The following is a 14,017-nucleotide window of genomic DNA, read 5'->3' as shown; positions in this document are numbered from 1 at the left end:
ATCTCTTGAATTTCTGTCTCAAGGTAATTAGATTGTTTTTATATTACTAAATATAAAAACAATGTTTCTCATACAAACACACACAAAAAGTAACGTTTCAACAATGAGTGTAATTATATCTCTTGTACGTTTATCAATCTGGTAGTCTTTTATTTTGAAGTCGTGTTCTTGTCTGTAATGATTTCCATGACGAAAATAAACCACTCCCTCTCTCTGTTCGGGACCTCAGCCAAGAAGGACGTGAGTTCTTTGCTTCCACCATCATGTAGAATTAAACTATATACATGTATTTTATCTGTGCATATATAGCCACTAAATAGTTTTAATAAGGTCTATCCCTGACGCAAACAAAAATAGCTGAGTTACGTCATTCGGGAATCTTACACTTTTTCCCCCACCGTTTCCTTCTCTAGCCACTCATATTGGCCACTTGGCAGCAGTCTATGACTCACTGCTATTGTTCGCTGTTCCGGCTTCGTCATTCAGTGTCACTCGCCTTCCACAGCTGCTCATGCAAGGGAAAGTCACTGAGTTCTGTGATTGAGGCATCTCAACTATTTTTTCCCACCGTTTCCTTCTCTAGCTACTAATGCCAGCCACTTGGCCTGGCTATGTCTCACTGCTAGCCGCTAGATTTATTTTTATATGTTCCGTGTAGATAAATTTTGCACTTGCAATCTTTTACTGGCATTTGAAGTAGCTTCTCTCGCTAGCCGCAAAAATTAGGTGCTTAAATGAGCTTTGACCAACTCCAGCTTTTTGCTCTTTTCAGCCGCTCCAGCTCCCCTGGTCTTAAATTAGTCTGAGCTTTTAGGCTCACCTGGAGGGACCTGACATGATTGTTGGCCATCTTGCCGCCACAGGTACCCCCAAATACCAAAAACCTGTCAAATGGCTGGGCAAAAGATGAGAAGAAAAATGGTCACTTTGAGTCTCCATAGTTCGTATCCTTTTGGAGATTTTTTAGGTTGCACGTTGCAGTACAGCGATATATAGTGGCCCTATACTACACATATGGCCTATGTTTTCCTTAAAATGGTTGTAAACAATCTATATGGTGTTGTAGTCAATGACAATAAAGATAATTCTATTCTACAAGGCCAAAAAGACGAACAGTAAATGCTTTACAGGTAAAAACTGACCTTCTCCCACCATGGAAACTCCAACGGACATGCCCATAAATTTGCTCTTGGTCCAAACGTGTGCGTTGATACATACTTTCCTCTCCAGGCACTCGCAGTAAAAAGCTGACACCGGAGGATGATGCGACACCTGCTCAGCCACAAATCGGACTCTGTAGCAACCTTCCTCGTCCCAATTAGACTTGATTTTGTCCTTGGGCACCTCCCAGGAGCAGTGGAAAGTCTCCCCCAGAACAGGGTTGTAGGGCTTCTTGGCCACGGCCCCCTTGCGACCCTCGTGGAAAGAGGTCAGATAATATTCTACGAGGCGGACCATGCGCTCCTCGGCTGTGGTGCCAGCCGTCACCGACAGGAACAAATCTGGGTGCGCCAGGAAGTTGGCGTACATCTCCAGCAGGGACCGTTTCTCCAGAATGAACGTGGGCAGCACCACCTGGGGGACATGACACAAAATCAACATTTCTTAAAAAAGAAAAGATATAGGTTTTTTAGAAAGCTATACCCTGGTGAGGTCCATCCCCAGCTTTAGCTGGGACAGCAAATGAAGAATAACGCTCCTCTGCTCATCCAGGACCCCAAAGTCCTCTTCCTCATTGTCTTCTGTGTCTGTGACTTCCTCGATGGGGCTAATGTCTCCTAATTCTGCTTGCTGCTGTCAACAAAAGAAAATACTTGGGTTTATTTTAGGGGCGGCAATAGCTCGTCTTGGAGCCAAAAGGTCGCACGTTTGATTCCCGGCTCTTTCAAGATAAATGTCGAAGTGTCCTTGGCCAAGACACTGAATGCCTAGCATGGCTGACACCGCTATTGGTGTGTGATTGTGTGCGTGGGTTGGTGTGAAATACATTGTAAAGCACTTTGGGAGGTCATCAGTGACTTGGAAAGCGCTATATAAAGGCAGTCCATTTACCATTTATCACATTTTTATTGCACTGTGTTTTGATATACTTACAATTTAGTCAAGTCAACACACTATTAAAATATTGCCTATCATATTTTTTTATTTTGTCTTTTTCTTTTAAGTCTTTTCGAACCCGTTTATCTAGGAGGGACAGTTCTAATCCACACTATGTTATAATCAATGACAAGAAAGGAATTCCTAATTCTATTTAAGAAGTCATTCATTAAAAGTCAAAGGTTACGACTTTCAATGACGTGCATTTTTGAGAAAGATTTTTATCAAAGTAATGAGCATTGAATTTGTTATCAAGTCAAGTCATTTTTATTTGTATAGCCCTTAATCACAAATAGTTTCAAAGGGCTTATATGACATGTATGTACGTAACTTCATGTACTTTAATTTGACGTAAAAACGCCCACTTTTCTGACAAAATTGCCGTTTTCAATCAATAAAAAATGTTTATTAAGACACCATGTTTTATGTTAACGTGACAAACTTTGAAAATAATGTCACTTTTGTGTAACGTATAATAACTAAGAGAAGATTAAAAAGGCACTCCGGTTTCCTCCCACATTCCAAAGACATACATTTCTAGTGGATTGGCCGGTCCAAATTGTCCCTAGGTGTGAATGAGCGAGCGAGTTGTCTGTCCCTGTGTGCCCCGCGATTGGCTGGCAACCAGTTCAGGGTGTCCCCTGCCCACTGCCCGATGATTGCTGGGATGGGTTCCAGCACCCCCGCGACCCTACTGAGGATAAGCGGTGCAGCTAATGAGATGAGATTAAAAAGGAGAGAGGATGGTCGCTGCAGAACCACGGGGCGGAGCTGCACAGGATACACCCCGCCCACCAGAGTCCGCCCCGCCAGATCCCTTAACTTCAACTTCGTGGCTGTAATTAACCCGACGGAACATAAACACAATTAAGTGTTTCAAACGTTTTCTTGGACGTATACAAAAGTTTTCCTATCGTTATAAGTATTAATTCATTTTTTAAATGGTTATCGCGCATTATGTTAAGTAAATAAGACGGGTATTTATTTATTTATTTATTTTCTTGCCATTTATTTCCCTTTTATTTTCTTTGTTATTGTATGTGTCTTGCTGTCGGTCACCCCTCTTGAGGGATATGACGTCGGAAGAGGGGTGAAATGACGTCGGTCGGTCGGTCGATCGATCGATCGATAGATAGAAATAAGATGGTATTAACGCTACATGCTAAACGTAGCTTAGTTAATACGGTATTCATCTCCCTACTTGCAAGGCGCTTGAATAACAAAGTGAAGTAAACCTATGGCAGGTTTCAGCAAGTGCCAACAATTACTTGAGACTTTTCTTCTGGCAACATATGGGCACCTATACTTGGGATATTTGGGAATTTTTTATATATATCAGAGACTATATCCTCATGAACGTTCTTTTTTTTTTAAATATTTTCTTCCAAGTCAATTCACCCTAACAGAGCCAGACACAATGGACGTCATCCAAACAATGAAAATCCATGTATGTACGCTTGAGTGAATATTGCTTCTTCGTTGTTTGGTTCATTTATTTACGTTTACAGTTTCGAATTTTAATGGAATTTCTTATCATTTGCACATAGGATTTTCCAGCGCTTCGAGACATTCTAATGACCTGGAGGTGGGTGGAAGATAACTAACACCACTTGTTGGGAAGGTTATCCCGCCACAGATCATCAGTATGGATAAGGATAACGCAGTGATGGCCACAATGCGGGACTTATTTTCGAATCCTTACGTTGATCTAAGAGTCATGGATGAAGATAAAACCAAGGCACCCTTTCTTTTCACTTTTGAAAAAAAGAAGACATGGACTTTTTCATTCAGGAAGACAGGGACAAAAAAGACATCCGTGTGTCTTGTATGTACTGACCTGATAGGTGACACCTGTAAATAAAAACAAATAAAGTTATCACTAGTTTTTGTACGTTGAACCAGTTTTTTGTTGGATTTATTTATGTTAATGTTGTTCATGCTTAAAATGAACGGTATGTAATATTTGACCACTAGATGGCACTGTTGTATGATATGAGAGAGCCCGTAACACAGGGCACAGCGTGGAAGATAAACATGGCTCTGACTTAAATGTGGATTCCACGGTGTGAAAAAAATCTCTCCACCTATGATTTTTTCTTTTAATGAAAATCGCCATTGGTATTATAGTTAATGTATTTTTGCCTAGTATTTAAATCTATAATTTGTCTTATTATATAAAGGTTTTTGTACCACTAGGAGGCACTAAATATTAAACTGTCCCTTTAGATTAGTCAACATTTTTTTCTTTTAGCTTGGACAATGTAGATGATTTTTAGGGACAGTATGTAATATTTATTCCCTCCTAATGTAAATAAAAAACTTTCAATCACAGTTGGAGAAATTTGTATTTCTTTTACACTGTATAATACCCACTTAACTAGGCGCCATGTGTGCCGTGTATTACTGGCCCTCGCTTATACCAGACCACACAGTCCCATCTAGTGGTCAAATATTACATACAGTCCTTTTAGATCACAGGTGTCGGTCGAATAGGCGGCCCGCAGGCTGGATTCTGGCTCGCGAGACAACACTCAGAGAACCGCAAAAAAAACAAGCTGCAGGTTGAAATATGTCAACTTGATGTTGCCAAAGCTCACAAAGACACTGTACTTGAATTTTTTTCTCTCAACTGAGGATAAGCGGTGCAGCTAGAGGATCGATGGATATATTTATATTTCTCTCTCTCTCTCTCTCTCTCTCTCTCTCTCTCTCTCTCTCTCTCTCTCTCTCTCTCTCTCTCTCTCTCTCTCTCTCTCTCTCTCTCTCTCTCTCTCTCTCTCTCTCTCTCATCCCTTTTCTCACACTTTCTTTCTCTTTCACTCTCTGTGTCTCTTTTTCTCTTCCTCTGTTCCTCTTTGTCTCTTCCTCTCTCTGTTTGTTTAAATTCTTTTGCTCTAACTTCCTTTTTCCTTTTCTCTCTTTTCTCTTTCTCTCTTCCTACACTTCGCGCTTTCTTTTCTCTTTTTTATCCTTCTGTCTTTCTATTTCTCTTTGGATTTCTTTCTTCCTCTCCCTTTCTTTCCCCTCTCTCACGACTTTTTATCTCTTGTTTCTTACTCTCTCTCCCTCTCTCTCTTTTTCTTTCTTTGTCCTGCCTTAATTCCATTTCCCTCCCTCTTTCTCTTTTATTTATCTCTCTTTTTCTTTCTCTTTAATCTACTAGTCCTGCCCCCGACAGAATGTTGGCTCTGTCGTGTGGCCCCCGAGTTAAAATGAGTTTGACACAACCTGCTTTAGATCATTCTTTTTGGATGGTCGAATCTTTTCAAAGGTCTTTTGCCTTTAATAACAATATCTTTATCCACTGCGATATTTGTATTACTTCTTTATTGCAAAATGAAAGAAAAAAATCTTGAATAGAAAATTGAACGCTAGACACCTGTTCTTATATGACCACTGTTAGCGTCGGTGCACCCAGAGTGGGGCTGACTGGTGGGCGGGGTTGTATATATGGGCGGGGCTACACCTGGTGGGCGGGGTTGATACTGTGGTTGTTTTGCTGTGAGTACTACTGTACTTGAAAAAAGACGCTATTTGTTTACTTCACTTTGCGCATGCGTTCGCCTTAAAAGTAATGGAAGGAAAAGAGAAACGTCCATATTAAGTTACATGTTGTATATTAACGATTAAAAAAAGTTGAAGTTTGTGATTCAATTCATGTAAGAAAAGGTTTGTGTCGGAAAAGTTTGTATTTATAAGGGGAGACACACTTTTTTGTCCGCCTGTCCCGAAACCTTACCGAAGGTTCCTACTTACATTACAACAATTACGATGTTTACATGAATTTGAAATGTATTGAATTAACACGCTTTTAGGTCAAATTAATAAAAATATAAAAGTATTTTTAAAACTATGCACGATTTTACAATTATTTCAAAAAGCCCAGTTTGCTTATATATGTAAGAAAGACTAACCGTAAGAAAAAAAATAGCTCGCCAGATTGAATCAATGGGACGAGATTTTCGTCGGATAAAATATATATACATGTTTCAGTTTTTCAAATACGAGGACTGCAAGAAAAAAAATATAAATGGAAACACGTGATTGAATTTTTTTAATTAGTGATAAATGTGAGACATTATAATTGACAATGAACACACATAAGACACTTTTTAATTCTTGTATTTTACCCAGTTTTTTTTTTTTTTTTTTGTATTTTTATTTTGATTTATTTTCACTTGCAACCCAGAGATGAGCAGGGAGGCGGAAATATCCACTACCTGAATATTTTATTCCCCGTGACACGAAAGCTCGGGAAATATTTTTAGAGACGGCCAAGAACGCGGGAAGCCGTCACTTTTGATTCTTGAGCTTGGGATGAATTCAAGGAAATTGCGGCTCAGTCGCTTCTAGGATTTTATATTCCAAAATATTTTGCCTTCATTTTAGTCTTGTTCAATCCTGCGAGTCATTTTTATGCAATAATTGCAACTTCTCTACAGTGAACAGTCTTATGAAGTTTTTACTTAGCAGCTTACAGCTACTTTTCAGCCCCTCTTTGCGTCATTTCCCCCACCATGCCACATCAACAGCAAATTATTTTACGTTACCATGGACTTATGAAATATTCATTCATGTTATGAGTTCTGGCTCTAAAATGCCTGTCTGCTGTTGGTGTTAAATGTCATACATGATGCTGGTCTGCAAATGGTTCGGGTCACAGTATCATGAAGATGTCAATAAGCTATTGGCTGAAATCCCTCCCACAATGCCTTTCCCTTTGTCCAATTCACAATATCGTGTGCGAGTCAGCAATACTTTACTGTATTTTTAGTATTGTATTTATTTGTTCTGGGTCTCAAGGCTTTAGTGATGCTAAAGGGAGAAGCAAAAATATGCTAACCTTGGAAACTATCTATCTATCTATCTATCTATCTATCTATCTATCTATCTATCTATCTATCTATCTATCTACCTACCTTGGTCATATCCCTCAGAGGGGTGACCGACAGCAAGATAAACACATACAATAACAAAGAAAATAAAAGGGAAAAAAAAGCAAAAAAACACACACAAAGTTTTTGGGACCATGGCCAACCCAGTTGCCCAAACACCCAAACAAGTTAGGCACCTCGGCACCTAAGTTGGTCATGTTTCGTCCCTCCAAATGAAACGGGACACAAAAAAGTGGCCATGTCACTCAGGTCAGGGTGACACAACACACTCTTCTGTTCAACAACAGGGCCCGACAGCTTTCACTGGTTTACCCCTGCCGCATCATACTGGTGCTCAGCGGTTTAGCATGTAGCGTTAAGTACCGTCTTATATCTACCTATCTACCTATCTACCTATCTATCTATCTATCTATCTATCTATCTATCTATCTATCTATCTATCTATCTATCTACCTTGGTCATATCCCTCAAGAGGGGTGACCGACAGCAAGACACACACACATACAATAACAAAGAAAATAAAAGGGAAATAAATGGCAAAACAAAAAAAAACAAAAAAACACCGTCTTATTCACTTCCAGATGAAACGGGACACAAAAAAGCGGCCATGTCACTCGGGTCAGGGTGACACAACACACTCTTCTGTTCAACAGCAGGGCCCGACAGCTTTCACTGGTTTACCCCTGCCGCATCCCTTAGATTGCGTCCAAACATCCCACTATCCGTTCACAACACCTCTCCACTCACTCCTATCACCAACAAGCGCTCTAGCTTCCATTATATTTAGACCTCTTTCCTGCAGTGCACTCATAACACCATCCATCCACGTCAATCGCAGCCTTCCTCTAGGTCTCCTTCCATTGACTTCTGCTCTGTAGATCCTCTTCAACATTCGCTACTCATCCATCCTCCCCATGTGTCCAAACCAACAGAGTACTCTCTTATCAACACGCCTGCTCAGTTCCACGACTACTCCAGTTCTGTCTCTCACAATTTCATTTCTCAATCTATCCAATCTTGTCACACCTAACATACTCCTCAAACACTTCATCTCAAAAATATTCAATTTTCTTCTTAAATCTGCATTCAGGCTGCAAGTCTCTGCACCATACAACACAGTCGGCACAATCACACTCTCATACAGTCCCCTCTTAACATCCATACTCATACTCTTGTTACTCATCACTCTCCTCAAAGCACCCAAAACCTTGCTTCCTTGATTCACTCTGTGCAATACCTCGCACTCCATTCCACCAACTGCAGCCACATCACAACCCAAGTACCTAAAGCTTTCGACTTCTTCCGGCACCTGTCCATGCAACCTTATTTCTAACGTCATGCCCACTCCATCACGTGAACACTTCATCACCTTACTCCTCCCAACATTGACACATAACTTACGCCTATCACATACTCTTCCAAACTCCGTTACCAACCTTCTCAATGTTTCCTCAGAATCAATCACAAGCGCTGTGTCATCTGCAAACAACAACGGACTTTCCTGCCACACTGTTCCACTGTTGTCCATCATCTCTACACCTCTGCCAAATACTCTTGCATTCACCTCTCTCACCACGCCACCCATGTACACATTAAACAGCCATGGTGACATCACACACCCCTATCTCACACCAGTCAACACAGGGAACCACTCACTTGTCTCACTCCCTACTCTTACACATGCTCTGCTGTTCATATAAAAACTCTTCAATGCTTCCAACAACTTTCCACCCACTCCATACATTACCATCACTTGCCACAACGCCTCTCTATCAACTCTGTCATATGCCTTTTCCAAGTCCATGAAAGCCAAATAAACATCCTTACCTTTTGCAAAATATTTCTCACACACCTGTCATACTGCAAACACCTGATCCACACATCCTCTTCCTTTCCTGAAACCACTCTGCTCCTCCATCACCATCTCATTCGTTCTTTCTCTCACTCTCTTAATCAAGACTGCTTAATCAAGACAACAAACTGATACCTCTCGAATTGCTACATTCATACTTATCACCTTTACCCTTGTACAATGGCACCACACATGCACTACACCAATCAACAGGAACCACACCACTTAAAAAGCACACATTCAACAAGCGTACTAACCAGTCAATCATAGCTGTGCCACCTTTTTTCAGGCATTCAGCAGTACAACCATCCAACCCAGGCGCCTTCCCCCCTTTCATTTCTTTCACTGCCTCTTGCACCTCCCATGTTTCCATAGGCTTCACATTTAAATCACCCAACACGGGCTTTCTCTCCATACCATCGATCGCCTCGACTCTCACTTCTCTCCCATCCTCCACATTTAGCAACTCCTCAAAATACTCTGCCCATCTCATCCTGACTGCACTACCGCTAACCAGCAATCTACTATCCTTATCTTTCACTTTCTCTTTCTTTCCAGACTCACTGTTTCTTACTCTTTTTACTTCTTTCAGAACACTTTTCTCCTTTCCTCAAAGTTCACTCCTATCTTTCCACACCATTCATCATTTGCTTTCCTATTCGCTGCTTCCACTGCCGCTTTTACCAACCTTTTCTTCACTTTATAGCTTTCATACGCATCGCCACTCTTATCTTGCAGCCACTCCTCAAAGGCACGTCTCTTTTCTGTCACAGCCTCTGATACCTCATCATTCCACCATTCACTTCCTTTCCTAATTCCTCAACCAACTTTTCTCATTCCACACACTTCTTTTGCACTCCTCGACACTGCCTCTTTAAACCACTTCCATTCAATTTACACACTCTCCATTTCTCTTCTACTAATCCGTTCATATTCTTCCCTTATCCTCTCTTTAAACTCTTTCCTTTTCTGCCTTATTCAACTCTGACATTTTCACCTCTTCCCTCACACTCTTCTTATAACTAGCCCTCCACAATCCATCTATTCTCAGTTTTCCTTCCACATAAAAAGGATCAGACATAACACTCATTTCACCTCTGTAAACATGCGCATCCAACAATCTATCTAACATCCCTAACCACTACATAATCCATCAGTGCTCTGTCCGCCATCTTGCCACTATCCACTCTGACAGAGGTATACTTATTCACGTCCCTCTTTTTAAACAATGTATTTCCAATCACCAACTCATTTTCCACACATAACTCAATCAATTTCTTCCCACTCTCATTTCTTCCTGGTACTCCATATCTACCAATCACATTTTCAACCGTTTCATTACCCACTCTAGCATTCAGGTCACCTAGTATTACCACTTTCCACCCTTCTTTCGCACTTGCCACACATTCAGACAAGTCCTTCCATAACTCCTCTCTCTCCTCAGTGCTTCTTTCTGAACCAGGTCCATATGCACTTATAAACATCCATACTTCTACACCCCTTCAACCTCACCCACATCAATCTGGAAGATATCTCTTTCCACTCCACCAGTTTTTCCTTTGCTTTCTCACTCACAAGCACAGCCACTCCTTCTCTAGCATGTCCACCCGTAACCCCAGACCTTCTACCATACATTCCTCCAAGCTGTAATTCACCCTTTCCTTTCATTTTTGTTTCACTCAAGGCACATCAACCTTCCTTTTAGTCATCATCCTTCCGATCTCCTCTTTCTTCCACTCAGTCGCTTTACTTAGAATAGAATAGGATAGAATAGAATTTACTTCCACATCCTCTCACATTTAGTGACTCTATAACTAGGGTTTGCGAGACCTTTCGGTCTCCCGCCCCCCTTTCTTTGCCTTGCTGTCTTTTAGGGAGTAGAGATAGAGAGGAGAGGATCCCTAGTCCCCTCGCTCCCTCCACTTTAGTCGCCTCTTACGACAAACAGCGGACCACGGTGGGAGAATTATCTTACCTCTCACGAGGAAATACAGAGAAGGCACGCCAAATTGCGTGGTCGTGACCAACTGACGACTGGGACTATTATCAAGAATAAGAAGGCGATCAATAAGTGGAGATCTTCTAAAAATCTTCAAAATGAAAGTTTTGAAAGTAGTTTAATCTTTAATGCCTCATTGCCATCTCCTCCCCACCAATGTTTCCACTGCTACCCCACTGTACCAGCTAAATATACATCACTAAAAGGTTAAAAAAAAAAATCATTTTTCCTTTACATGTACATTCATTTGTTTTTTTATATATATTACACGTAAGTAGTGCTAACTATTTACTATTTTAATGATTCTATCTGGGGAACCAGGGAGCTAAATAGTATAGACTTCTATCCCCGCATGTAAGAAATAATGCTTTGCAATCCTCAACCCAGAATATCCGGGGGTTTACTGCATTTCCTTTCCTGTATTGTTTACTTAGCTCAAGGAATTTCCTCCGTAGGCCCTTAAGGGAGAAATCCAAATGCATGTGACTCACATGTTGTATTTTCCTCCAGGCGGGAAATGTTCCATTATAGTTTTTTTTCATCTTAAAAAGCTTTTCATTTGTTTGCAGATCAGGAAAAGAGCAAAATGTGCACTCACATTCTCTTCTTGTGCAGCTGAATGTTTGACTAGCACACCGTTGGACTTCATCTCCATAAAGAGGGAATTAAATTTGATTAAAAAGCTGTCCTGACCTAAAATAAGGAGACACCGTCTAGTTTCTCATCGTTTTCCTTCTGCTCCAGACTTCCTTCTCCTCCTCTTCCTCCTTTTTGCACTCCCTCCCTTTTTCATCACCCCTCCTCATTTGATTTCCTGGGCTTGGTAAAAATAGACTTTTTATTTATTTACTTATTTTTTACACAGACCGAGGTTTGTCACACTCCAGTTGGCAAACAGATATTCTTTATTCTTTATCACAAGATTTAATGATAATGTTTGAAAGTAAAAGAGCATTTTTTTGCCTTTCCTCCGGGTTTGTTGACATTTATGATTATAGGATCCTCAGATTGATGACATTTAAGCTAGAGTCCTTCTAGACTGTATAGGTTGAATTTGTTCATTGCTTTGGGATTGAGTAGCATTTTCCCCTCATTTTTTCTTCAGTATTGTGCTGCTCTCTGCTGGCTCAAACTGAAACCTACCATAATTTAGCAACAAAAAAAACTACAGAAATATGCATATTGATCCTGTAATTATGTTTTATCCTTAAAGAGCATCAAAATACGAATTAAAAACTTTGATTATTCTTACTCCTCAGTTTTATAGAATCTGCTTTTTTCTTATCCGATCATCCGTCACGAAGAAACATTTCGTTTTGCTTAAGTCTATACCTTTATTCACTACTCAAATATAATACACAATTTAAATTATTTCCGGATGTCTTTTTCACAATACTTTTGATTGCAGGAGGTTAAAAAAGGTCAAAGTCCTTTTCCCTTTCATTTTTAAAGTGACAGTGTCTGGATACCCCCTGAGCAGCTAAAAAGAGCAAAGAGCTGGAGTTGGTCAGAGCTGGAGTTGGTCAGAGCTGGTGTAAGTGTGATCTTTAGCGGCTAGCTGGAGAAGCAAAAAAGCTTATTTACATAGAGCAATTGGCAATAAAAATAGCAGCGAGCTACTCCCTGCATCTAAGTGGCTAACATGGGTGGTTAGAAATGGAAACGGTGGAAGTACAGGATTCCTGATTTATAAAACACAGTGACGTTAGCGTGCATGAGCAGCTCTGGAAGGTGAATGGCACTGAAAAACAAAGCAGGAACAGCTAACAATAACAATAGCAGCTGACGTCGAGCCATATGCTACAACCAAGTGGCTGATATAAGTGGCGAGAGAAGGAAGAGTGGAAATAAAAGTCAAGATGCCTGAATTTTTTAACTCAGTGTTGTTGGCTTTCATGACCTGCTGTGGAAGTTGAATGACCCTAAAAACGAATAAGGAGCAGCTCACAATAACAATAGCTACTGGCGGCTAGCCATAGCATGACACCAAGTGGCTAACATGAGTGACTAGAGAAGAAAAAAGTGAAAAAGTGGGAGATGTCTGAATGATGGGACCTGGCCACGATCAGATGCAAGTGGAACGACCACTTGCATACGTGCTAAAAAACTCTTGATTGAGCGTCCGTAGTAGCAAGGAGTGATTTAAAATCATGAGTCAGGTTCTTGTTGTGTCATATAAAAACAAATTTCGAAACCTAAAATCCTGTTTATGAGATAGATCATATGTTTTTGCCTATTGTTTGTTTGGGGCATTCAGGCCCTGCCACAGCAACCACAACCCCATTTTTGTCTTCTTTTTTGTTGTTTTTTTAACGATTCTATTGACAGAAAGAGATGCGCTTCCTTTTTAAACCACATTTGAGTACAATTGCCTACATGTACAATAATAATAATAATAATAATAATTTCCTTGTATTGTCATTCTGTGTAACAATGTACACAGAACGAAATGTCGATTGCACCTGACCCGTTGTAGCGAGCCGATGCAGCCGCAGCCAACAGAGGGCGCCGCCGACCACTTTTTAAGTCTTAGGAATGACTCGGCCGGGGCGCGAACCACCGACCTCCCAATCTCAAAGCGGGCGCCTTACCATCTAGGCTATTGTTTAAAAAATTGTCGACTTATAGAAAGCTGTCTCACCTCAGAAGCACGTGACAGGCTCCGTTCCCTGAAGGCCGGTGAGATCCCACCGTTTTTCAGTTGCGGATCCGAGTTGGACTTTGGTCCCGTCCACAAGGGGGCGTCATCTAGATCGATCAAATTGTGGACAAGTGGGCCCAAAAAACACAAAATAAGGGACGGTAGGAGGACTCACCGTGGTGGTGAGCAGCAGCCTGAGAAAGAGGAGGGACTTGGCTCTGTTTGTGTTTTTGGTTCTGGTTCTGGTGGAGGATGTTGAAGCACTCGCCCAGACAGCTGAGCGTTGCAGCGGAAGTGGCCTTGAGCAGCAGCAGGTCCTGGTCCAGGCAGGAGACTGGACCCCTGCCTGGCAGGGAGTCGATGGACTGGACCAGGGTTTTCTGTTGGGCCTCGGCTTGGGACATCATCTGAAAGAAGTCAAATAAATTCAATTTCCTACTCCAATTTCTCAACTTGCTTTTGTTTTCAGCCTTCTTCTGTTGTTAAATAGACAAGTAATCTGACGCTATCTACAGGTTGATGGTGGAAACAAA

General features: G+C 41.0%; 1 protein-coding gene across 3 annotated transcripts in view; it reads right to left on the bottom strand.

The window, feature by feature from the left end:
• osbpl10a (oxysterol binding protein-like 10a) overlaps positions 1-14,017 on the bottom strand; it is a 44,009-nt gene that overhangs the window by 3,321 nt on the left and 26,671 nt on the right. For 2 of the 3 annotated variants that reach the window (XM_088328437.1, XM_088328439.1), the window contains 4 exons: positions 13,660-13,891; positions 13,485-13,591; positions 1,645-1,794; positions 1,143-1,575 (listed from right to left, as the gene is read on the bottom strand). In XM_088328437.1, coding sequence (XP_088184563.1) covers positions 1,143-1,575; positions 1,645-1,794; positions 13,485-13,591; positions 13,660-13,891 — 922 coding nt within the window. The remainder of the gene's footprint in view (positions 1-1,142; positions 1,576-1,644; positions 1,795-13,484; positions 13,592-13,659; positions 13,892-14,017) is intronic. The other variant, XM_088328438.1, reaches the window with a different exon arrangement.

The sequence above is a fragment of the Urocampus carinirostris genome, chromosome 2, assembly GCF_059441175.1.
Source record: "Urocampus carinirostris isolate Australia breed hairy pipefish chromosome 2, RoL_Ucar_1.0, whole genome shotgun sequence".
Taxonomy (NCBI): domain Eukaryota; kingdom Metazoa; phylum Chordata; class Actinopteri; order Syngnathiformes; family Syngnathidae; genus Urocampus; species Urocampus carinirostris.
This window is presented reverse-complemented; position numbering and strand designations above follow the sequence as displayed.